Raw genomic sequence first — 26,664 nt, forward strand, 5'->3', positions numbered from 1 at the left:
AATATTTGGATGGACTGGTCAACAGATCTAGATGAAATTTGTCATACATGTATAACAGTTATCAATGGTATACGAAGGTATACATGGTTCAGGTCTGATAAGAGATGGATGGATTATATGAAAGGTGACTTCATCAAGAATGGAGTAACTTTACTGTGACGGAAAATAGATCGATGTGGGGGAAAAACTGGTGCAATTACCCTACTTGGGTTACTATAAGGAGGGGTAAATGATGTAATATTTTTGTTTTTTGAAGTTAATAAAATAGTTTGTATACAGTATGATTTATTTTAATAACACTTTAGAACTAAATACAGTATGATTGAATAATAACTACTAAATAAACTAAACTACTATAAACAATATATTTATTGAAATACACAAGTATTACTTACCATTTATTCAAACTAGATGGCGTTGTTATTAAAATTAAATTATTTAATACAAAAAAAAAACACATATAAGTCAATATTATGCTCACAAATATCGTTTTATGAAATCTTCATATTTTATAATAGCTGTAAAACTAGTCAAAGAGTCAACATTACAAGAAATATCGTTACTTAATAAAGGGCTGGTGGAGGCGATACCGCGGAGGTAATAGCGCGACACACCTGACACCTCCGAGAGGAAGGCCAACCCGCCTCCGCTGTCGCCTCTACAGAGAGCCTCCCCTGTGGATGAAATGGGAACTCAATTCTGCTATTTTTAATTGTTATTCTGCTACTTTTTAGTGTTATTCTGCTATTTTTTAGTTTTATTCTGTTAATTTTTCGTGGTTTTCTGCTACTTTTTAATGTTATTCTGCAATTTGTTTGTGGTATTCTGCTATTTTTGTGGTATTCTGCTATTTTTAAGTGTTATTCTGCTATTTGGTTGTGTAAGTCTGCTATTTTTTATGGTATTCTGCTAATCGTTTTTGGTATTCTGCAATTTTTGTGGTATTCTGCTAATTGTTTGTGGTATTCTGCAAACTTTTGTGGTATTCTGCTAATTTTTAGTGTTATTCTGCTAATTGGTTGTGTAAGTCTGCTATTTTTTATGGTATTCTGCTAATCGTTTTTGGTATTCTGCAATTTTTGTGGTATTCTGCTAATTTTTAGTGTTATTCTGCTAATTTTTAGTGTTATTCTGCTATTTTGTCGTGTTAATTTACTAATTTTTAGAGTAATTCTAGTAATTTTTATGTTCTGCTAATTTACGCTGTTACTGTATATAAAATTGTGTCAAAGATTTTGAACTATAAACACACAATGTTCAGAATAAGGAATTGTCTCTCACCATCCAATGATCCAGCGCATATCTTGTCATACACCACGTAATGTTTGAGCTGTCGTGAAGTCAGATTGATACACCTGTCCAGATCCTCGTAAGGTAATTCGATCACTTTCAACTCCTGGGACTCGGAGCCTCGATATTTCGTTGTCAAACCCCAACCGGCCGCCTGCAATTTTTAACCAATTTCAAAAAGGTTCTCAATTCGTAAGTAAGTTGTTATACGTGGTTCAGATATTCTCAAACTAGTACGACTTAGGGTCCTTCAAGAAGTGAGCGTACCATCTCTTTAAAGGCCGGCAACGCATCTTCAATACATCGACACTGGTTTCCCCCCTTTTCCTTAAAAAACTTGCCTCATTGATCTTTGAAAAATGTTCTGATTTTGATGGACCCCTTGATATCTTTCTATAACTTGAAGAACAACTTCTAAACCTTCAATTAGATAGTGGAAATAGCACTGCTGGGCCAATCGTAGACCCTAGGGGTCTATCTTGACCCTAACACAATAAAACTTGACCTAACAATAGTACCCACCTTTCCAAGCTGTCCGCTCTGCAGTTGTTCATTATTGAAGTCAGGTCTGAAGTCCAAGCATACAGGGCTGATGTGCAATTTGTACTCAAACGGTTTAGTCACTATCACTACAGCAATATCATGATGATAGTCTAATTCAATGCCACGGTATAGCTTCGGAACTGCTATCTTACTTATCTGGTGGTGATAATTTAGATTAGGTTACTTCCCGCTTATTGGAACGAAGTTCCTTATCGCGCGTTGTGAAAGGGGGCTAGACGGAAAAAATTCTTATGAAAATTTGTCACGACACTTTTTGCTATAGTAAATATGTTAACGACGAATGAGCGCTACTTCACCATGGCAACGACGTGACAATATATAACGAAAATTCATAGAAATAAAATGTACTTCTTGTGAAGACTTAAGTTTTTTATTCATAGAATAAACATTGGTTCCTTCACTAATTAATAGAAAGGAACTTCGTTCCATCCGGGTGTCCCTTGACACCTCTCAAGTTTTTTTTCAATATTGCGATGGCTCCTACGAATAACGGCCAATGTGCCAAATTGACTTTACATTAGAGGCTCTCAAAGTTTCAACCATATAGGAAAAGATGCTGCATAAGCCCTTTTACTTTAGCAAAAAACACATTTATACTTGTATTTGTATTTGTGTTTAGTAGATGTTAACTAAACTAAGACGCAGATAATACATAAAAAAGTAAAAATCATCAATTTGTTACTTTAGCCCTTATACGTAGGATCCATCGATTATCTGAAATGTACTACAGCGATCTCTTTTTTCTACCATGGCTTTGGGAAAGTGGATACATTGAAAACTGTCGCTAACATAACTTTCTTTTTATCGACTTATTGAAATTAAATAAATGAATGTTAAAGAAAATTTATAAATCAGTGAAAACCTAATTCAAATAGGTTTAGCCATCAGATATCGAACACAGACAATACAACAAAAAAATAAAAATTAACTTTATAAACTAACCTTAATTAAAAAAAACAACAAAAACTCAACTAACAGATTCTAATGGATGTAGTAGGGCAATTTATTGGCTGTTTTAAGCAGTTTTTTTTAACTTAAACATTACAAACATCTAAAAAAAATTACGGATAATGAAGTCGTTTTTCATTTATTTAAAATTTCATGTCTCACTTTTATTACATGTTTTGTGACAATGTAATTATACTCTATGACACTCCGGGGAAGAAGACAAATTAAAAAAAAATTTTCGTTATATATTGTCACGTCGTTGCCATGGTGAAGTAGCGCTCATTCGTCGTTAACATACTTAATATAGCAAAAAGTGTCGTGACAACTTTTCGTAAGAATTTTTCCCGTCTAGCCCACTTTCACAACGCGCGATAAGGAACTTCGTTCCAAAAATGACACCTAACTCGTCTAAATCGGTTCAGTCGTTTGGACTCTAGCCGATCACAATTAAATTTAAAAAAAAATCCTTACAATATTAGTGTAAATAAAGACTTAAAGTTATCCTTACATTAGACTTTTGAACGAATCTTTCATCTTTAACATGATCCCAGTCTCGGTACAGTTTGCCGACAGCCACCGCGTAGTTATGTTTGTTCTCTAACCGTTTGGTAACCTCATTCCAGAAGCAATGTGCAGCTGTATCACCAACAGATTGGTTAGAGCAGTCAGATATCTTGGCGGCTGACTTCATGTAAGTCGCTGCGCAGAACACAATTTTAGGGTGGAGGGAACTGCGCGGCGTTCACATGACCTTGGACCGCCAAGATATTTGAAAAGAACTGTCATGTATGGAGATACGAAACAAATAGTAGAAGTTAGGAAGGAGTATGAGTATGACAGATATGATCTCCTCCAACTCATCCTGATGGGAAAAGTTGCCGGCAAAAGGAGTGTTGGCCGTTGGAAGAAATCGTGATTGCACAACATCAGTGAGTGGACTGGAATTGCGAGTGCCCTACTGTTTCGCCTAGCAAAGGATAAACAAAAATATGGAGAAATTACCGCCAACCTTCGCTAGTGGGAGAGGCACCTCAAGAAGAAGAAGAAAGTATGTTATGAGGAAAGAATAGCATGTGACAAGAATTTAAATATGAATTTGGAGATACACCAATAAGGGAAAGCCTAGAAAAAGATGGATTGCGAGAAACTGAAGTAACAGAAGATCTTTGGTAGACAAAAATCTGGTGGATAGGAAGGTAATGAAAGACCAAAGTGAAATTTCAAAAACTCATTGTTTAGGATAGATTGTATTATGTCGTTAGTCAGTTAACTTACCTGACAGCACCACGGTGGTACTAACAAGGGAACCTCCGCAGATCTGCTGGTAGCTATTAACAGATGGATCTTTAAAGTATATCCCCGCGTGCCAAGGTATCTCGCCATTTCTGGCTGTCTCCCCCCCCAGTACCAACTGGGAGACTATCGGTGGCGTTGTACCACATTCTGAAATACCAGGCAATATATAGAATTTAACTTATTTGGACTATAATTTAATAGTTAAACTACAGATTTTATTTCTTAAGCTGTTTAAGCTTCAGTCTTTATTACCCGACTGACAAGAGAGTAATGTTTTTTTTAATTTGCATTGCAAATTGATGATTTTTTTTGTTAACTTAAAGTTTTAATGATTGGATATAACTAGCTTTTGCCTGCGACTCTGTCTGTGAATTAAAAAACCCTTAAGTAGCCTATGTGTTCTTCGAGACTATGTTCTACATCTGTGCCAAATATTACCAAGAACTCTTGAACCTTTACGGAGATACCTTCAAACAAACATCCATCCATCTAAACTTTCCCATTTATAATATTTAATAGTTTCTTTTGAATAGACCCGATTTTTAATTACGTCCGTCCAATTGTGACCTGTAACCTAGACGATTTGACTGAAGTATATCGTATTCTTCTCCAGTACCCTATATGAGAGTTCTCACCTGCAACACAAACAGGTCCAGAACTCCAAGCACCCTGACTGCAGTGCATGTAGGGCAGTTCAACTGGCGAGTAGTAATGCGGCTGTCGGCACGCGGGCCTCACTATCGCACCTTCCACCTCCTCCTCCTCACACTGGCGAGGTGTCTCCAAGTCTTCTTCTGTGCACTGGTATTCTATACTAGGGTCTTTACGTAGGGGACAAGTTTCTATAGGAAAAATGAATTACGATTACATGAAAAACGAAGGATAAAATACGCCATGTTTTGTACATTTCGTTACAAGAGAGAGACAAAAGATAAGAGAAATAGGTGGAGCAAAAGAGAGAAATGTATATGACAACATTAAGATTATATTACGAAGGGAGTAAAATAACTGTTGCGCCCTCATATAGAGTGGGATAAGAACATAGATGATGGGAGCGTCGGTGGCTTAGATGTTAAGCACGTGACTTGTAATCTGCAAGTCCTGGGTTCGAATCCCGCCATGTACCAATGTGTTTTTCGAGTTTCGATTTACATATGTACATTTATCCGACGTTCTTACGGTGAAGGAAAACATCGTGATGCTGCACATATCTGAGAAGAAATTCACTGATATGTGTGAAGTCAACCCGCACTTGGCCAGTGGTTGACTATGTCCTAGTCACCCCTAATTTGGGGTAGGCTCCGAGCCCCACAGTGGGGACGTACAGCGAGCTGATGATGATGATGATGATAAAGGCACTATTATTACTTTTTCACAACTTACGTATGCAATAAGGTATCTTAGGCCAAACACCTCTCCAGCATAATATCTTAGGTTCCCCAATAAGTCTGAAGCCAGGATAACAATCATACTGCAAGTATACATAATCTGCATCGCTAGAGTTAGTCTCACTTATAATTCTGTAAACGCCATTCTGAGGCTCCGGTGGTAGAACGCATCTGGGAAAAGCATCCATACCATTGAGGACAAATATAAAAAAAATATCTGTCTTATGTCCTATGGAATCGATTTTTTATAGGACGTTCCTTAGTGTTATTAGTTTTTTTGGAACGATGTTCCTTATCGCGCGTTGTGAAAGGGGGCTAGACGGAAAAAATTCTTACGAAAATTTGTCACGACACTTTTTTGCTATATCACCATGGCAACGACGTGACAATATATAACGAAAATTCATAGAAATAAAATGTACTTCTTGTGAAGACTTAAGTTTTTTATTCATAGAATAAACATTGGTTCCTTCACTAATTAATTGAAAGGAACTTCGTTCCATCCGGGTGTCCCTTGACACCTCTCAAGTTTTTTTTTTGTTAATAAGGGGGTTATTTTAATATATGATATATGATATATGGTAGATGGCAAACGAGAAAGCTACCACCTGATTCGCTGAGTTAGCGAAGCGACCGCTGCCCATAGACATCCGCAAATACAGATGCGTTGCCTACCTTTAATCGACAGAGGATGGGACACGCATAGCGTTGCCAGGCGTCCGGATATAGCCGGACATAGGTAAGCTTTTTGATTGCGTGTCCGGTCAAAATAAACGGTTTTCCGGCTTTTGTTAGGCTTTTTACATTTCCCAAACGAGAGTGTACTTATTAATACTGAGACAAAATTCTAAATAATACAGGGTGTCCGACCTTTCTACCCAAATGTCTGGCCAAACTGGCTGGTCTGTCCGGCTAGAAGGTTTGGCGACCTGGCAACCCTAGACACGCAGAAATAAAATATTTCCCCTTACTGTACGTCCCCTCCTCCACCAAATCCACATCCCATGCATTACTTTATAAGAAAAGGGTAGCAATGTGAAAGATGAGTAAAACTAGGCCTATTTCAAAGACGAACCATGCTTCGTTGGAAGAGTAACTTACTTAGGTGTAGTGACTGGTGCCTCTGTCGTGGAGATGTCTGACACCTTGATCAATGTCAAACGACCACATATATCTAAACGCTCATCGGATCCGTCGCGACATTCCGCTGTCTGTAAACATATTATTTTTTAATTATTCAAACTTTCGTGAGACATTATCATTAACTAATATAGAACAACTAAAACACTCATGTACATTTGTCCGGTGTCGGCACCGACTAATTTGAAACATGAACAACAACACCAATTAATCTTTGGTATCAACCTCGTCGACGACGCCGGTGCATTCCGCGCCTCTGAAAACGCGCCCTAAGAGCGCAGGCGCGCGAAATAATACTAATCCCACTCACCCTGATGAAGAACCCTACTAAAACTATCTAAAAGCATATTGTTGTGATCTTTCGAGACTTTATGAAGTAAGAGGCGTCTATTTTATTTTAGAAGCATCGGTGGTTCAGGAGTTAAACACTTGACTTGCAATCTGCAGGTGCTGGGTTCTAAATCTCATCATGTACCAATGGATTTTTCGATTCTCGATTTACATCTAATATATAAAATTCTCGTGTCACAGTTTTCGTTCCCGTACTCCTCCGAAACGGCTTGACCGATTCTCATGAAATTTTTATTCAGTAGGTCTGAGAATCGGCCAACATCTACTTTTCATACCCATTTTTTAACTGCGCGCGGACGGAGTCGCGGGCGACAGCTAGTACATATATACATTTATCCGATTTTCTTAAAAAGTGAAGGGTAAACATCGTGATGCTGCACATATCTGAGAAGAAATTTAATTATATGTGTGAAGTCAACCCGCACTTGGCCAACGTTGACAATGACCTAGTCACCCCTAACTTAGGGTAGGCTCCGAGTCCCTTAGTGAGGACGTATAGTGAGCTGATGATATTTTAATATTGAGAGATAATACTAAAATAAGAATAAAACGGTAACGGTAATTCTCAGCCAATGGCGAAAGCCTTCGTTTTCGTTAATATTAAACAATAAAACAAAGCTTTTACGTACAACAAAAATGATTGGAATGTCATGCGTGTGAAGCTGCAGTGGAACAGCTAGTTAAGTATTAACCAACTTACCCCATTACAAAGAGACTTGCCATCAACACATCCGCCGTATTCACACACAAACTGTCCTATGTCACAAGTGATATTAACACAAGCAGCTATATTCTCGTCTGTGCCATCAGCACAGTCAGTGACACCATCACAACGTCCCTTCTTTGGTATTAACTGTCCGTTACGACATATGAAATTATCACTGAAAATCAAACGTTATTGCGGCTATTGACTATTCTATAAATTCGAGGAATACGACCTTCTAAAACTAATCATGATGTGCAAAAGCGGGCAAAGAATGAAATTGTGATTGTGAAATATCAAGGAAGGAATGTTGCCCGCGTAGAACAATTATTTTGCTTGGCACAAGATCGGTAAAAGTTCACTAAGCTAATGGTCTATCTCCATTAGAGGAGAGGCACCTATAGAGAGAAAGAACTTGTAATTTAAGATGAGATGAAATGGTGAAACGATGACGAGATGATGTGATGAGGTAATTCGAGGTAACGAGAGTTGTAATCAATTGAGGTAATTTGAGAAAACTAGGTAAGTAACAAAGTATTAAAGTAATAAACGAAGAAGCGAGAGATGTGTCTGGTTGCGTCAAGAAGTACGAGGTCTGCCTACTCTGGGTTACGGACATGACTATGTTGTTATTGTGTTTGTGAAGTAAAGAAGTGAGTAAGTGATGAAGTTATAAAATGGTGAAGTTATTCGTACTATATTACTAATATTATACATGCTAAAATTTAGATAGATAGATGTTTATTAGAAGATATCTCTAGAACGACTAAACGGACCTGGAAGAACACATAGGCAACTAATAAAGGTTTTGTTTAATCCTCGCGGGTGGAGTCACGGACTAAAGCTAGTTAATTAATTAATTAATAATTGAATAAATCTACCAATTAAAAAATACACAAACTAACTCACCCGTCTGTCAGTTTAATTCCAGTACATTTCTCACTTAATTCATCAGATCCATCGGCACAGTCTACTCTTTTATTACAGACATCATTGAATTTATCGACACAAGCGCCGTAATTACAGCGAAATTGATTCGCACGACATCTATAATGATAATTATGTTGGTAAATAAGGAACTATAAGATTTCTCCATTACTAATCTTACTAATATTATTGTGCAGGATGCACACCGAATTTGTTGGTGTTGAGGATGCGATGAAATAAAAGGCAGAACTTCTGATATACAAGTGGACTGTAGGATTCCCCTGATTTTACGGCCCTCGGGCGCCTCATTATATGCGCCGTGAGAGGGGCTTAACGCGTAGGGGGGTTTAAGCCTTACTTTCTTTACTTAAATTATTATTTTTACAAAATATATCTTATTGTTAATCTTATTGTCTACCTATTCATTTATTTATTTATATATTTACTTATTAACTTATTTACATTAAGTCGGACGACTCATCGCGTACAATTATAAATGCGAATGTTAAGATGGATATTTATTTGAAGGTATCTCCGAAACGGCTCAACGGACCTTGATAATTGCACAGATGTAGAACATAGTATGGAAGAACACATATTGAGTTTTAAAGCAGCGCGGACAGAGTAGCTGGCGACTGCTAGTATACTACATAAACATGGTAGACGTAAGCAACATCTGTTGGATGGACCTCGCTCAGTGCAATACCACCACACAGAAGACAGGCGTCAAGAGGAATACCGCGTTTCCTCTAATGAGTGTGCGTCCCGGAGACCCAATTTAAATCCTCTTTCCCTTCCCCTTTCTTATAAGGAAAGGACAGAAAGAGAAAGTGGTAGGGAAATCTTCTCTTTCTGTGTAATTACGAATGTCTATGTGCGTCGCCATTTTGGGCGAATTCAGGTGGCCGCTTGCTAGTTTGCCAGCTTATAAAAAAATAGTAGTACTACTTCGATGATAATGTGTACAGTACACATTAATCTTGTGTATTTTCTCCGTAATTTCTGTCTATTCCTCAATTGTATTGCTTACTTTCTATTCCTACAAAGCGAGAAAGCTTCATCGCTGCCATCAGCACAGTCGTATATTCCGTCGCAATCGCTATTAGCTCGCACACACGACCCGTCCTTGCATTCATATTCATTGTAGCTGAAACATGTTCGTAATTACACAGCAGTTGTTGCTTTATTACATAGCTTTGTCCAAACTTTGTTTTCGTAGACTACTTTGCCGTTTTAAAATTTTAGATTAAGCGGTTAAGTTTACAACACAAAAGACAAAGGCGTTATCTATTAATTTGTTTAGACACGGGAATTTCACTGTTAAATAAAACAAAGTTAGACTTACCTACATTCGTCTAAATCTCGTTTAGTTCGATTTAATGATAGATTCTGACTGTACGATTGGTTAGATCTAAAACAAAATATCAATCTCTTAATGCAATAAAATCAATAAAAATACCAGATAAAAATTGGATAAAACATATTTACCTGATATAATCATGGTTGGAAAGAAAAGACGCATTTATTTCTAATATAAATATTACTGCAAAACGAAAATTAGATATTAATTTTTTTTTCTATCATAAAGATGGCAAACGAGCAAACGACCACCTGGATTCGCCACAATAGCGAGGCGATCGTTGCCCATAGACATCCGCAAATTCAGATGCGTTGCCTACCTTTAATCAACGGAGAAGGGGACGCACAGAAAGAGGATATTTCTCCTTCCTGAGCGTCCCCTTTTCCGCCAAATCCACTTCCCCTTCCCATCCTTTCCTAATAAGAAAAGTGTGGGAAGGGAAAGAGGACTAAAATTAGGCCTCCGGTACCACACTCATCAGACGGAACACGGAATTACTTCCACTTGACGCCTGTCTTCTGTATGGTCGTGGTATTTCACTGAGCGAGGCCAATTCGTGCACCCAACAAATATTGTTGTTGCGGGATCTACCAATGTAGAGTGTAATAAAATATTTATTAATGAAATTACATTCTGCTAAAGTACGATTGAATTTTAAACACCAATAATAACCTAAAACATAACTACATAATAATTTATTCACAATAAAAATTACTTACCAATAAATAATAATCTTAACATATTTTTAAAACACTTTTAAATCGTTAACACAACGCACAATATTACAGTAAGTTATCCATTTTGTTTTGTTTGTCCATTTACAAAGGTCGACCTCTAACCTCAAACTGAGATATATGACTAGTCGTATAAAACTAGTTTCTTTATACGTCTGTTTGTTTGTAATAAGTTTTTTTGCATTTAAAATTGTGTTTAAACGCACCTGAATTCATTCTTTTATTATTAAGATATGATTATCTGAGTTATAAATATAGAGAAATGTGGAAAAATAGTTATTTTCGGTACAGATTACTATTTTTGAAAATAATGTACGGATTTTTTTTCGTAGCATTTTTTTTATAGAAGGGGGCAAACGAGCAACGGACCGCCTAAAGTTACTTGATCCGACGCCGTCCCTAAGTCGTAACTGTTTGGAAATACCGCCGAGGACAGAGTAATTTACAAATAAAGGTGTTTTTGTAAATTTAATTCTAGTTTAGTTATTTTTTAAGAAGCTGATATTAATCCAATTTTCAAATCAATTTATGTAAGACAAAAGTCCCAGCTTTGCTAAAACGATGTAAGTGTGCTGAACAAAAATAAAAGAAGTGTCACAAACGAAATTGTTCAAATAAAAGACAATGAAATTTCATAAAAAAAATGTATTGAAAACTACAAAAAGCAAACCAAATCATGGATACCAATACGCTTTAACAAACTTCTCGAACTTGATGACCGAAGTAAAACTGGTCAAAGCTCTTACATTGCACACTGTGACATCATTTGATGGTGGACTGGTGGATGCTACCCCTCGGAGATAGAACCTAGCCTTACCATCCTCATCCCAAGGGAAAGCTAGACCCCCACCACTGTCACCACGGCAGAGAGCATCGCCTAAATACAAAATAACCTTCAAAACTCATAAAAAAACCTTCCTTTGCAGAAATAATTAAGTACTAAAGAGTCTCTTTTTTATATTAAACCTAAGAGACTCTGCTTGAAGCAGAGAGAATGCAAATAGCTACCTGATTTTGAAGACAGGACCTACACAAAGAAGATAATTTTCTATGTCGTACAATAAAATCCATTTCTTCTCATTAATTCCTTAAAAGAACAGGGTAGAAAAGGACAGTGGACTAGAACTCTAGCTCATTAGACTAACATGTACCAGGACAACATAAATCCAAAGATCTCACCATCCAACGATCCTGCACAGATTTTATCATCATAAGTGAGGTACCGAGATAGTGCTGGTGTTGTAAGATTCAAACAGCTTTCGTAATTCTCGTAAGGTAACTCTATGACCTTCAGTCTGGGAGCTTCAGAGCCAGCTAACCCTGTAGTCAAGCCCCAACCTGCTGCCTGGAGATAGGATACCAAAAGATTTTGGAGGCAGAGGCTTGAGGTGCATTCATTAATTATGTAAGATTGATTATGATCCTCCATCCCCATTGTCAAGCGTCGGTGGCTCAGGGGTTAAGCACATGACTTGCAATCTGCAGGTCCTGGGTTCGAATCCCGCTATGTACCAATGTGTTTTTCGATTTTCGATTTACATATGTACATTTATCCGATGTTCTTACGGTAAAGGAAAACATCGTGATACTGCACATATCTGAGACGAAATTCAATGATATGTGTGAAGTCAACCCGTACTTGGCCAGCGTGGTTGACTATGGCCTAAAAACACCCCTTTGGTGGGGACGTATAGTGAGCTGATGATGATCCTCATTGTAAGATTTATCTCGTCTTCAGTAAAAGGTGGCAAAAGAGCAAGTGGCCATCAGAATTCACTGATATAGTGAAGCGACCTTCGCCCACAGACAAACGTTGCCTAAATTTAATTGACGGGGGAGGAGACGCACAGAAAGAGAAGATTTCCCCTTCCTATGCGTCCTCACCTCCATCACATCCACTTCCCCTTTCATCATTTCCTTATAAGAAAATGGTGGAAAGGGAAAGAGGATTAAAATTAGGTCTCCGGCTTCATCAAACAAAGATGGTATTACTTCAACTTGACGCTTGTCTTCTGTGTGGTCGTGGTATTTTACTGAGCGAAGACCATTCGTGCAACAGATGTTGCTGTCTACCACTGTTAAAGCTTAGTTTAGATCTTTTAGTTTGCATTATTACAATATGACTTCTTTTAAATACTAGCTTTTACCCCCGACTCCGTCCGCGCGGAATAAAAAAATGCACACAAGATAAAAAAGTTCCTATGTCCGTCTCCTAGTTCTAAGCTACCTCCCCATCAATTTTCAGCTAAATCAGTTCGACCTATCTTGAGTTATAAATAGTGTAACTAACACCACTTTCTTTTATATATATAGAAGATAGATAGATTAACCGTTAACTTGATTCAATTGTATTCTTTTCTCTTACCTTGCCACGGTTCCCATTCCTCAGCTGCAGATTACCCAACTCCTCGGTAAAGTCCAAACACACAGGCACCACGTGGGGCTTGTATTGGAAGGCTTGTGTCGCAAATACTAAGGCTATATCGTTTTTGTAGTACAACTCTAAACCACGGTACAGCTTTGGTACTTTTATATCTGATACCTTGAACAATATTAATTTAATTGTAATTTGAGCATCAGTTGCGTAATTCAAGCGTTTGACTGGACTGGAAAACGTTCAAGTTCAATCCCCATCAGGTACTTATGTGTTTTTCGATTTTAGGATTTTATTTATATTATCCGATGTCAATAGCACAAAAGCTTTAACTTACACCAGATTTCTGAACATATGGTTCATCGTTCGGATGATTCCAGTCTCTATAAAGCTTGCCTACAGCAAGTGAGTACCACATCGCGCGGTTCAACGCCCTTATATCTTCATTCCAGAAGCAATGAGCAGCTGAAAAAGTTTATTACACCATTTATCTTCATTTATCCCTCAATCTTTCTTAGATCAATGCATACAGTCATGAGTGAGTCAACTAAAATTGATGACTTACAGATCAGTTCACGGTTCACATGTGTGAATCAGATCAATGAACCGGATCATAGCTCGGCTCAATTTGTACTTATATCGAGGAGTGAAAGGCTATTTGTTTTTTGCGATATTGACTTATATATAAGTCAATATCGCAAAAAAATGTCGCTTAAAACAAAAAGTAATATGCATAAAAGATAATATTATTAAAATAAAATATATAATATATATATGTATACCTCAGTATAGTGTGGCGACCCGACGCCACACCTTACACTCTACTACATATAAAATATATATATGTATACCTTAGTATAGCGTGGCGACCCGTCGCCACGGCAAGCGTCGCCACGCCAACAATTCGGTTTACAAGTGAGCCTATAGATGTTTCACATCAAAAATAGCCTTTCACCCCTCGAAATAGAGATTATGATTTGTGTTTCGGGTTGAGAACTGTGAGTCATCTAGTAGTTCGCGGCTCATCGACTCGGTGACAAGGCAACGTAAATCTTCGAAGGTCAGTGATTTTAGTCACTAAGCGACTTACGCATTATGATATCGTGGAAGTTCGTACACAGCGCGCATCGCCGACATTTCTATCAACGCTAGACAGTCGCTTGCAACTAGCGTTGCCATAGGTAGGCTTTTTGATTGCGTGACCAGCCAAAATAAACGGTGTCCAGTTTGTTCGGCTTTTGTTAGGCTTTTTACAATTCACAAACGAGAGTGACCGAGCGCCACGAGAGTCGACTGACGGTCGTGTCCGGCCTTTCTACCCAAATGTCCGGCCAAACTGGTTGGTCTGTCCTATTAGGTTTAGCGACCTGGCAACCCTACTTGCAACCTATTTGTCAAGATCGTTGTGAAAAATGTGGATACAACTTCAAGATGATGGAGATAATCTATACAGTTAACAAGTATTTGCTATGCCTGCACATCTGAATCGCCGACGCGAGTCGTCTTCTGTCAATAGACGACTCGCGTCGACGATTCAACGTTGTGTTTACGGAGCACGCAACGCGATTATCACAACGCAACCATACAATATTAGCTTCGACGATTTATGTTGCCTTAAGTCTGTTAAGTTAGTTGTTGAGCCGCAGCTCAACGGTTCAGAGCTGATTTACACACGTCTGCACATTCACTGCACTAAGATTTGTTTAAGTGTAACATTTAGAAAAGGTTTTTACTTAACTCTGAGTATGATTACCTGATAACACAACAGTATTACTAATTAGTGATCCACCACAGATTTGTACATGTGTCTTACTCATTGGATTCTTGAAATAAATGCCAACATGCCATGGTACTTCTGCAAACCGAGCGTCTCTACCATGTAATACTAACGGTGTGGACTTCGGTGGTTGTACACCACATTCTAAAAAAATATTAGTAATTTCTTTAACCTGACTGTATTGGTCAGGGTAAGAATACCAACTGAATGTCATCTCCAAGTTAAAATCTGTTTATTGTGGGTTTCTAAGACTAAAATTCTGGTTTAAAACATATTATACTTTCTCAAAAACAATGACAGGGATGACGATATGTTTTATACAGAGATTACGGTCTCAGAAACCAACGGTTAGACATTTAAATTACAAAGGGTTTAGCATGAACATTAGTGACAACGTTTTCGTAACGTCATTAACAAAAATGGGATGCAGCGGGCATAAACCGGGCATAAAGTACACCAACAAATCTCATATATATCAAATGTTTTGTAGATGACGATACGAAAGCGCGTGTCGCAAATATTCGTGCTAAGACCCTCTACTCTCAATGGATTCAACATAAATAAAAATATCGCGCGACAAACAATACCCTCCTTAATATGTCAGCCAATTCGTGCAACTGATGTTGTTGTTGCTGGGTCTACCACTGTATCATCAATGTAAACTCATCAGTTACTTACCAACAGCACAAGCAGGTCCTGAAGTCCAAACACCCTGTATACAATGCATATAAGGTAGTTCTACTGGAGAGTAATAATGAGGTGCTTTACAAGATGTCTTTACTACAGTCCCTTCTATTTCCTCTGATTGACAAGCTCTAGGCTTCCCTGACTCTTCAAAGCATTCGTAATCCACGCTTAAATGTTTAATCAGTTCGCAAGTTTCTAGAAGAATAAAGAAGGAAGTCTCTTATGTTTTTTACCATAAGCAAACGAGCAATTGGTAAGCTGAATTCGCTAAAATTGCGAAATGATTAAATACATACGTATACATCGTGGTATTTCTTGCCATATACCATTCAAACAGACCACCTTAGCTTCCCCAACTAACTTGAATCCCTGGTCACAGGAATACTCTAACGAGAGATAGTCCACTTCAGTTGTATTTGTTTCTGTTATTACATTGTATGATCCATTGCTAGGTGTCTCTGGTAAGACACATCTAAGAAAAATGTGGGTAGTTTTATAAAATACTAGCTTTTACCCGCGACTCCGTCCGCGCGGAATAAAAAATATAAAACGGGGTAAAAAATATCCTATGTCCGTTTCCTGGTTCTAAGCTACCTGCCCACCAATTTTCAGTCGAATCGATTCAGCCGTTCTTGAGTTATAAATAGTGTAACTAACACGACTTTCTTTTATATATATAGACTTAACTTTACTATTGTTTTGGAATGCTGTCACACTTGTACATAAGACCCTTCTTACACAAGGCAACGTATATTCAACATCTGGCGATCTCAGTCGTTAAGCGATTTACACAATACAATGTCTGAGAGCTTCATACAAGCGTCGACAACATTTTATTATAGCCAGTCGTAAACCACTCGCTCGTAAATCTACAATTTTCAAAATGGCGACGCAAATCTTTACATCTGAAATGTAGTCGCTACCGAATGTAATTTAAATTACTTCTAAAGATTTATGTTGCGTTCTGTACGAAGGGATCTTACTTAATGCAATAGTTTAGATTGATGGATGGATGGATATTTGTTTGAAAGTATCACCAGAACGGCTCAATGGATCTTGATGAAATTTGGCATATATGTAGAGCATATTCTGAAAGAACACATAAGCAATTATTAAATTTTATTTTAATTCGGCGCCGACGGAGTCGTGGGCGAGAGCTAGTAGTAAATAAGTGTAACTGCAATGAAATATACTTACTTAGGCGGTTCTGTAACTGGTGCTGGTGTTGTGGGCCGGATAAGTGTACGCACTCCACATAATTCCACCTTCTCGTCTGACTCATCCACACATTCTATCGTCTGGTGGAAGAAAATAAATAGTTAGCCATTGCAATTGCTATGTACAATGATCACAAGTAAGAAATACAATAATTTGGAATAAACTGTGAAAAATTGTAAGAGATCGACCATGGGAAAGGCTCATACTATAGGCCTACTTAAGTAGGCAATTAAAACATAGAAATAGTTAAAAATCGTCTAGAATCTACCATCCGAAGTCCGTGATCTCTACCCATACCTCTTAGTTTTTATTGCATGTTTCTTTGTAAAAACAAAGTCCTTTCATCACCACGTACCCGATTACACTGCGCCTCAGCATCCACACAACCGCCGTATTCACATTGAAATTGATCCTCAGTACAAGTCAATTCTGCACAAGATGACAGCGTCTCATCGGAACGGTCGTTGCAATCCACTACGCCATTGCAACGACGATCTAGTGGAAGCAGCTGGCCGTCTAAACATCTGAACTTATCACTGAAGTAAGAGAAAATTATTGGTATTGGATGGCTACAAATGGTAGATAACCGAAGAAATGTGAAAGAGGATATGCGTAGGAAAGGAGTGAAATCATGACAGCTAAAAGAGGTTTATTGAAGTAGGGCTGAGCCAACACTATGTAGCGAAAAGGGCACGATGTTAATTACCGATTTTGTGAAATTGAACATGATTACGAAACGACTGAAATGAAATTAAAGATAGATCTCAGATAGATCTGCACGCTTACACAGAGTGGGATCAGGGCTGGCGTTAGGATAGGGCGCGGTTAAGCCTCCGCCCAGGGTGTTAGACAGAACGGAGCTCCGCAGGTCTACTTATTACACATTCTTACGTAGCCCTGTTAACCCACCCAAAGGCAAGATAAAAAAGAAAGCGTAGAAATCTCGCCCAGGGCGCTTGTACAGTTTAGACTGTTATAGAGTGGGATAAGGACGATGAGAGAATGATATATTAACTGACCCCTCTATAATAGTCCGTCCTTTACATCTGGGCAATTGCTCATCGGAGTCATCGGGACATTCTTGCTTGTTGTTGCAGGGAGCGGATTCGTCGACACAAGCGCCGTAGTTGCAACGAAATGTAAATGCGTCACATCTGAAAAAATAAAGTTCTTATCTCGTGTACAATTGAAGACGTTTTTTCCTTAACAAATTCATTTGACACTATCAATGCATTAAAGGTCAAAAACTTGTCATGGCAACATAAATGCGTCTAAATATCTCTTAGGCCCTTCGTACATAAAGCAAAGTAAATCTTCGAACCCCGACGACTTAGTCGACTTACTCAATGCAATGTCATAAAGGTTTGTACACAGCGCGCGTCGCCGATATTTCTATCATCGCCAAAAACAGTCGCTCGCAACCTACTTGTTAAGATCGCCGTGAGAATAATCGCTGCAATTTTCAAGATGGCGGAGAAAAGCTAAACAGTTGACATGTAGTTGTTAACTGTGTTAATCTAATAGACAACTTGCGTCGATGATTTAAAATTTTGTGTACGGAGCTCACAACGCGATACTCACGACGCAACCATACAATAGTTTCTACGATTTAGTTGTCTTGTGTACGAATGGCCTTATAGTACAGTCAGTTGCGTAAATATGTATGCACTTATAAAATTTTAAAAAACTTTTTCAATAACATGTTATCATATTTGGAAAGCATAAACTAATTTTGTCTAGGCTAAACTAGTTCCTATACGCAATAGGAGTTACTAGTATAGCCAAGTCCAAACTAATTTGGTCCAAGCTCGATAGGATAAACCAGTTTAGTTACTCCTATCGCATATAAAAAGAACTAGATTAGTATAGAGAAAACTAGTTTGTCCTGAAATCGGGTTTGGCCGATAACACGACGAAATTCGAAAGTATATATTAGTTTTTGAAGCTTTGTAAAAGAAAAAATAATGAAAATTTATTAACATCCAGAAATATACTAAATTATCCAAGACTTACTGGATGACTTAATAAGAGACATTAGATGGTAACGTTTAACAATATTTAAATAATAAATAATACATATTTATGCAGCTGACTGTACATTTATAGTACTAGTAGTACTTACTCATGTGTTCTGCACAACTCGAATGTCTCGTCGCTGCCGTCAGGACAATCAATGATGCCATCACAATCGCTGTTAATTCTCACACAAGTCCCTTCATTACATCTCCATTCGTTCATACTGGAAACAGACAAAAAAAAATATGATTTTGGTATCAAAACTTTTTAGAGGACCACTAACGCCATCTATTGATTTGTTTGTAATGGAAGTAAAGCAATGTTCAAGATTTGATAGATAGGCTATATAAAATGGTATTTTGTGCTTATTTGAATTTCGCCATTTTAACGGTGACGACAGCGGTTCGTAGAGACGTAGATACTTCAAACTAGTAATAAAGATTGAATTAATTGTCGCAAGCGCGTTTAAATCGTATCGAAGTAGATACTGTAATTTCTAAGCAATGACCCATCCAATTTTTGTCCATTAGTAATATTTACAAAAGATACGAAAATGATTAATTTAAGACTATTAATCAGGCTATATCTTTTGGTTGGTGAATAATTAAATAAAAGGAAGGATAAAAGGAGTTTGAATATATTTATTACTTACCTACAATCTGGTTCATCTCGTTTCTGTCGGCTATAACTTGTATTGTGCCAGTGCGTACTGAAAAACAAGTTTCATTTGGCTGTTTGAGACAAAATAATATTCTTTGTCTTACATACAGTGCCATCTACATTTAAGTGAGAGTTACGTTATCGTCAAAAAATGGCGCAAAAAAATTTTACACAAAATTAAAAATAAAACATATATTGTATTAGAAAAAAATCGAAAAAAGTATGAATTTCCAGAATCACTTACCCTCTGTCATAAACATCGTGGACCACTGAAGCTTGTAAAAATGAAACCAAGGCTGAAGATAAAAGTAATATAAATCCACGGGAACCAGAAGAAAAGAAATGAGAAAACATCATCACTACATTATTATAAAATGAGCTCTCTCTAAACTTTAACGATAAATTGAAAAAAAAAACTGTTAATCTTGTAACGTATGTAATAATAAATAACTATTTAATTTTTAACTTTAATAAATAATGGCGCGGTATAGTCAACGTGTGACGTCATACAAAATCATAGACTATAAAACATCTGCTGTCATTTAAAAAATATGCAATTTAAAGTTAACAATAAAAAAAACAAGATTTGTGTCCGCCATTTACTAAAATAAGAAATCCAAGAAGTAATTTTTAATATTATTTACTATATTTTATAGTTAATTTAATCTGAGAAAACTGTATTAGAACAATAAATTATACAATACTCGTATGTGATGAATAAAGTACTAAATTTTAAATCATTTTAACCTAATTTAACTCATAATGAACTTTGTTTAGTGTTTGGAAGTAATTTATTGTCTAAAAACCTTTTAAAGCTTAAACCACTTCGAATTTGTGTACAAAAAAAATAAGCTACTCACTTACAAAGAAAACATAGTACATCTTGTCACACATAATTATCACATTTATAATTAAATTATTATTTATATAGATTTAGTTTAAACATATTCAAAATATGTACATTTAGTTTCAATATTTAACATTGACAATATAAATTGAATTTATACTTTTAAGGTTATAAATCTACATAAATAACAAACTGGTTTGACGCCGTATTGTGTTATGAATAATTTGACCTTTGACTATTTCTTATCATTGAAGAAGTAACCTATAATTTTAATGCACGATCTATCAATCGATTCTTTTCTGTTGTGTACAGTTTATTCAGCCTTTTGAAGATTAAGAAATGTTTATTACACTGACAAGAGGATAATGTTTTTCGCGTGTATGTATGACTGTTTTTATGTAAGGTTTTGTATGTATGTAAGTTCATTTGTGAAGGCCTAAAGCCTTAAGATATTAATCCGATTTTAATGAGATAGGTGCCATTAGATTCAGCTTCTTCTCCGTACTGACATGGTATGTTACATCGGTACAAAACACATACAGAAATAACGTGCCACGTAAGAAGTAAACTTATTAAAAAATCAATTCGAATGTCAATCGTACTAAAACTTTTTTTAAACCTTAATTTACTTTTCTGATATTTTTAAGTATATTCTAAAATTAGAAAGTTATATTATATATAAAACGTAACAGTTTATTTAGTTTAAATTTAAAATGTTGATGTTTAATACGCCAATAGATGGCGCTATTTCATCCATTGGATCCTCAGTCAATTGGGTTTTAATTTTTTTTTATTAAGTTTAGGTAAGTTTATTGTATAAATTGAATTTTTATTCAAAAGATTTTGAGATTGTTTAAAGAGTAATAAAAAATGTAAATAAAAATAAGAAAGAGATCAGATAAGCAGATGTTCAACTTTGATGATCTGTAAACATTTTACATTAGGCGAAAAAATAATTACACAACCAAGATGGCGGCGGCTTATAAACATTTCGCGCCATATTTATGAAACTGTCATCTTCATAAAATCTTCAGTAATTCTATGTATCCTAGATCCTAGTTATAAAGAAAAAGGTTGCATAAGAATTACAAAAAAAAACAATAGTTTTGTAACACTATTTATTTATTAACAAATATAAACCTTTCCCTACACTACTTTTTCACAAAATTAATGAGATTCTTCAGGATGGATTTATAGGTTACTAGCTATCGACCGAAATTCCTTCCTCGCTAAATTAAAAAAAAAAAAAAAAGTTATAAGTAGCCTATGTGTTCTTTCAGACTATGTTCTACATCTGTGACAAATTTCATCAAGATTTGTTGAGCTATTTCGGAGATACCTTCTAACAAACATCCATCTAAACTTTCGCATTTATAATATTAGTAAAATAAATCTATGGGTTGCACATAAAAAATACAAGAAGCATTTATTTCAAGATGGCGAACATTCCCGCCATTATCAAAGAAACCAGTAAGTCTTAATAAGATTCTGGTACTTCATGATAGAGTTAAAAGTTGTGTACGTTTTGCAACGTGCAGTGACGTTAATTGTTACCGAAGCTATACCTCTGAGGTAGTACCTAGTAGTGTTTTGTACAGTTGATGGAAACGTGATACCGCTACCGCTATCCGCGCCACATAAACCTGGCCCTGAGGAAAAATGTATTTTAAAAGTATTACTTCCCTTAGTGCAGCTTTATTATTCAAATGCTAAATGCCCGTTAGCTAGAAATTCTGTAGATAGTTAAATTTTAATAACAGCGCCATCTAGTGAATCAAAAAATATATACAATATATTATAACGCCATCTATTGCTAAAAGGGTACATTAAAAACCTATAATGAAATTTAAGAATAGAAGTTTTAAAATGTTTGTAACAAGTAAACTAAAAAACTACTGAAGCGATATTAAAAAATTTTACACTAACAAAAAGGTATTTTAATACCGAGGAACATAAGATATATTTGATAAGCGATATTTTGATAATAATTAAAAAAAAAACTAAAAAAAACATTTTACCATTAACATTCCCAGCGCAAAACTTGTCACTGCTAGACTTGATGAAGCAATCGTCATTTGATACAAATGGCAGGTCTACTACTTGCAATGTTTTCGGACTGGACGCATCATTCCTCGATAGACCATAGCCAGCAGACTGGAAAGTAATTACTGTTGAAAAAATTCTATACCTACTTCCAATCTAAACCCATAACCATAGACAAAATGTACTTTATGGTAAAATTTCAATATAATCTATATATATAAAAACTAGCTTTTTCCCGCGACTCCGTCCGCGCGAAAAAAAATAATAATAGAAAACGGGGCAAATATTATCCTATGTCCTATTCCTGGTTCTAAGTTACCTGCCCACCAATTTTCAGTCAAATCGATTCAGCCGTTCTTGAGTTATAAATAGTGTAACTAACACGACTTTCTTTTATATATATATATAGATGAATTGCTGTTCGTTAGTCTCACTAAAACTCTAGAAGGGCTGAACGGATTTATCTTATTCTAGTCTTGAAATGTTCGTGGAGGTCTAAGGAAGGTTTAAAAGGCGAGAAAAAAGTCATACCGCTATTAAGTTTTTTTGACTGCGCGCGGACGGAGTCGCGGGTTACAGCAAGTACTTTTTAAAAATTAGCTACCCTGATTTTTCAAAATACATAAAATCTTGCCATCCATCTAAAATATACTTTACCTTTCCTGTGTTGCCCTTCACTAGTTGCTTGTTATACAGCTCCTGTTTGAAATCTAAACAGACTGGTCTAATATAATGCTGGTACTCAAAAGACCTCGTCACCACCACCACAGCGATGTCGTCCTGATGATGAGTTTCATCACCGCGATACTCCTTCGGTATCACTATCTTCTTTACCTGGTGATGAATTCGTATATCTGACTCGAAGGACCAATTTTTTACAGTCAGGAAATGTCTATATTGTGTAAAAGAGAGTATGTGTAAGGGAGTAAATTCAAATATGGCAGCTGATATAAATGTATGGAAGACATACTGTGCCTAAACTACGTAAAGAAAAGGGCAGGATGATGAGAAACTTACATCTGACCTCTGAACATGGTCTTCATCATCAGGATGACTCCATTCACTATATAACTTGCCGACCGCAATCGCATAGTTGGTTTCATCACTTTTAGCCTTTGTGTCTTCGTTCCAGAAGCAATGGGCAGCTGGTAAATTTAAACCATTATTTGCAAATAAAAAAAAACAAAAAATCCAATTGCGGGTATCCTATGACACTCATAGGAAGAATACGAATCGAATGACACCTCTTTCGTCAAAATCGGTGCTATCGTTAAGGCTGTATACGGTAACAATGGACTTTATTGTTCCGATGCCGATCCTAAACCAGAGAGAAAAGTATAATTTTGTGCTAAAACACGAAAATTTCAAAGCATTTGTGGTAAAATACTTTGTCTCGCATTACTATACAATATAAGAACAATTTCCTCATAATGATAGAAAAAAAAAATAATATTGCCCGCCATTTATGAAATATTACATCTCGGTCACTTATTTTGTGATATGCGAGAAGTAGGGAGTGAAATTAGATATGAAGGCTGAAGAGTATGAAAAAATACACACAGTGCCAACATAAATGACGTTAAATCGTTGAATTGCTACATACCTGACAAGACCACAGAGTTACTGATGAGGGCGCCACTGCAGATATGTTCATGGGATGCATCAATAATATTCTTGTAGTAGACCGCCGCCTGCCATGGTAATCCAGGCCTGGTAGCTTCAGCACCCTTAGGTGTGAGTAGACCACATTCTTAGATAAAGAAATAGCATATCAGAGGTTTGCTATAATTGGCGAAATGATGATGTGGCTGTGATCATGATGATGATAATGTGATAGACATGATAGTGATTAAGGTAGTTATGTAACTGAGATGATAGTGATGTGGCTGAGATGACAGTGATGATTCTCATTGTGTGACTTTTTTATCAGAGAAGGGGGCAAACGTGTGGCAAACACCGAGGTGATCATCAACGCCCATGGACATCTGTAACACCAGTGCAAATGCAGTTGCGTTGCCTGCCTTTTACGTGGAGATGCGGTCGCTTGAAAGACCGAAAGTCGCACTAATGATGATGAATATGTGGCTGAAATTATAATGGCTATAGTGATCCACTATGATGATGACAACGACATGGACGATGGTGATATTGTTTTTCTCTAAAACTTTCAGTCATAGGCGCTTGAGTTGGCACGTCGTTTACAAGAGTACTCGTATTCCTGACGCGCCAACTTAAATAACCGATATTATACTCACCCGGCATACAAGTAGGCCAAGCATTCCACCTGCCGTTCTTGCAATGCATGTACGGTAGCTCTATAGGTGTGTAATAGTGCGGCTGTTTACAAACAGGTTGCACCACAGTGCCAACAGGCTCTGTATCGCGACACGCGCGTGTAGCGTCAGTGCCACTAATCAAACAGTTGTAGACCACACTACGATGTTTTGTTAGACGACATGTTTCTATAACGATAAAACAACGTTTATTTTTATATATTAGACATGATAAAATAACACTCTTAACCATTAGAGTCTTATGCCTGATTTAAATTATTCCAGTACAATAGCACTGGCCTGGTATGGAATGTTTTGGCACACTAGTGCCATTTAATGTTAACACTATGCCAGTTATATAAGCACGGTTTTAAACGCTGCACTGGCATAATATAAATTATTACTTTTGACAAAATCAATAAAAAATATAACAATCAACATGGCCGCCATGTATGGAAATTGACGTTTCTCTGTTTAGACGTTAACATGAATTATTATTGAATGAGTGTTTCCGCAGTGGAAATACTTACGGACGCATTTCGGTAATTCCTCAGGAGTCCAATCTCCGTCATAACAAAAGGCACTTCCGTCCCCAACTAGCGCGTAAGTCGGGTTACATGAATATTGAAGATTTATAACTAAAGCCCTGCCATTGATTATGTTACCACCAGTTACCTTATATTCACCGTTCTCCGGTTGAGAAGGTAACGTACATCTGAAAGAAATACAACACATTATTTGTTAATAAAAAAAATATTCAACAAAAACTGACTGTTTACTAAGGCAAAGAATAGAAATCGAATTGCAACTCACTCGTCAAAATCACTTTGGTCGTTTAAACTATAGGATCCTGAGTCAGTAGGTTGAAAATGAAGGAAAATCAAGACATCGAAAAATTACTAATGGATGAAGTGATAGGTTAAAGTCGCCAATATTATTTGCTTTCTGGTTAATTCACCAAACATTTTATATGTTAAATTACTTACTTAAATTCCGAATTTCGTTTTCTTCTATTTAAAATGCTTCTGTACGAAACATTTGAACTGAAAATAAATATTTAATAATTAATTAACCTAATTTAAGTGTTCAGTTAAGTCGATTTTTCTTAATTATTAAATGAAGTGGTTGAAAACCAATTAGTATTTAATCAGCCAGTATTTTGTATCTAATTGGTTAGACTATATATATAACCTTTTTAGTTATTTTTTAAATACAACAGAATAAAAAAATAATTGAATGAAATACCCATGAAATGAAGCAACGATCTCCAATAGAAGTATTGCTGAAAAAAAAATGAAATATGTAATATTTCAAAAGACAAAGTTATAGTCCAACTATTAGCTTATTAATAACAAACTTTTTTTACAAAACTATTTTGTTTCTTATTTATTATCTTACCCGTGAGACATGACAAAAGAATCTTTGTCCACATCATTGTAAAATTAATAGTTTTAACTTGCAAAAAACCTCTTAAACGTAATTCATTCTTATAAATAATGATTGCAACACACGAGGAAAGAGACAAATGAATAAATATATAGGCATAAACATTTCACACTAGTAGTTTTATGGTTGTCGATTCTTTTTAAACTAGTCTTCATATACTTCTCTGGCTTAATAAATAAATAGTTCATACATTAATGGGATACGTTATAAAGTTCATTGGACTAAGTTTAAATTATTTTTCACCTAAAACGTAGCCATTCAACTTCGGTTAGATTTAATAAAAATAACGAATACTATGTGTATGTCTCTAAATCTGCAAAAGCACATCGTATTTTTATGTTTCCAAAGCGTGTGGCAACCCTAACAGGTACACCGTCTGAGCCAATCGTAATTTATTTTGCTATTAAGATGACCTCAAGGTGAACTTCTTTGCGATAAGTTTTAGATCATAATTGTAAGACAACGTGTGTATTTTATATTTTTACGTCATATATTTTTAATTGATTCAAAGAAAGACAGCGAGATTTCTACAGAAATTGTGGGACAAACTTTTATAACTACGAAGCAGCATACTGGCTTTTTAGATAGACTAAAAATAAGGTTTTTTTGTTTTAAAACGATG

At 36.3% G+C, this 26,664-nt stretch overlaps 3 protein-coding genes across 3 annotated transcripts; all 3 read right to left on the reverse strand.

Annotated features, from left to right (window-relative positions):
• Positions 1 to 477: 477 nt before the first annotated feature.
• LOC106709399 (modular serine protease-like) lies at positions 478 to 10,812 on the reverse strand. The gene is made up of 14 exons (XM_014501203.2): positions 10,687 to 10,812; positions 10,096 to 10,150; positions 9,953 to 10,018; positions 9,638 to 9,754; positions 8,590 to 8,727; positions 7,678 to 7,858; positions 6,588 to 6,697; positions 5,482 to 5,657; positions 4,734 to 4,940; positions 4,078 to 4,245; positions 3,311 to 3,438; positions 1,813 to 1,989; positions 1,282 to 1,444; positions 478 to 674 (listed from the first exon to the last, which is right to left on the reverse strand). The coding sequence occupies exons 1-14, from the start codon at positions 10,706 to 10,708 to the stop codon at positions 478 to 480; spliced, it is 1,905 nt and encodes a 634-aa protein (XP_014356689.2). The 5' UTR covers positions 10,709 to 10,812.
• A 1,015-nt stretch (positions 10,813 to 11,827) lies between these two features.
• On the reverse strand, positions 11,828 to 20,366 carry LOC106709392 (modular serine protease-like). The gene is made up of 13 exons (XM_045684952.1): positions 20,294 to 20,366; positions 19,678 to 19,729; positions 19,426 to 19,482; positions 18,880 to 18,996; positions 17,777 to 17,911; positions 17,113 to 17,293; positions 16,737 to 16,837; positions 15,836 to 16,011; positions 15,531 to 15,734; positions 14,829 to 14,996; positions 13,413 to 13,540; positions 13,067 to 13,243; positions 11,828 to 12,046 (listed from the first exon to the last, which is right to left on the reverse strand). The coding sequence occupies exons 1-13, from the start codon at positions 20,325 to 20,327 to the stop codon at positions 11,837 to 11,839; spliced, it is 1,740 nt and encodes a 579-aa protein (XP_045540908.1). The 5' UTR covers positions 20,328 to 20,366; the 3' UTR covers positions 11,828 to 11,836.
• A 1,277-nt stretch (positions 20,367 to 21,643) lies between these two features.
• On the reverse strand, positions 21,644 to 25,634 carry LOC106709387 (modular serine protease-like). Its single transcript, XM_045684953.1, has 8 exons — positions 25,583 to 25,634; positions 25,127 to 25,311; positions 24,579 to 24,785; positions 23,927 to 24,073; positions 23,341 to 23,468; positions 22,981 to 23,157; positions 22,299 to 22,434; positions 21,644 to 21,929 (listed from the first exon to the last, which is right to left on the reverse strand). Exons 3-8 carry the CDS (start codon positions 24,625 to 24,627, stop codon positions 21,739 to 21,741), a joined length of 828 nt encoding a protein of 275 aa, XP_045540909.1. The 5' UTR covers positions 24,628 to 24,785; positions 25,127 to 25,311; positions 25,583 to 25,634; the 3' UTR covers positions 21,644 to 21,738.
• Between the last annotated feature and the right edge of the window lie 1,030 nt (positions 25,635 to 26,664).

This window comes from Papilio machaon, chromosome 28 (assembly GCF_912999745.1).
Source record: "Papilio machaon chromosome 28, ilPapMach1.1, whole genome shotgun sequence".
Classification (NCBI taxonomy): Eukaryota; Metazoa; Arthropoda; class Insecta; order Lepidoptera; family Papilionidae; genus Papilio; species Papilio machaon.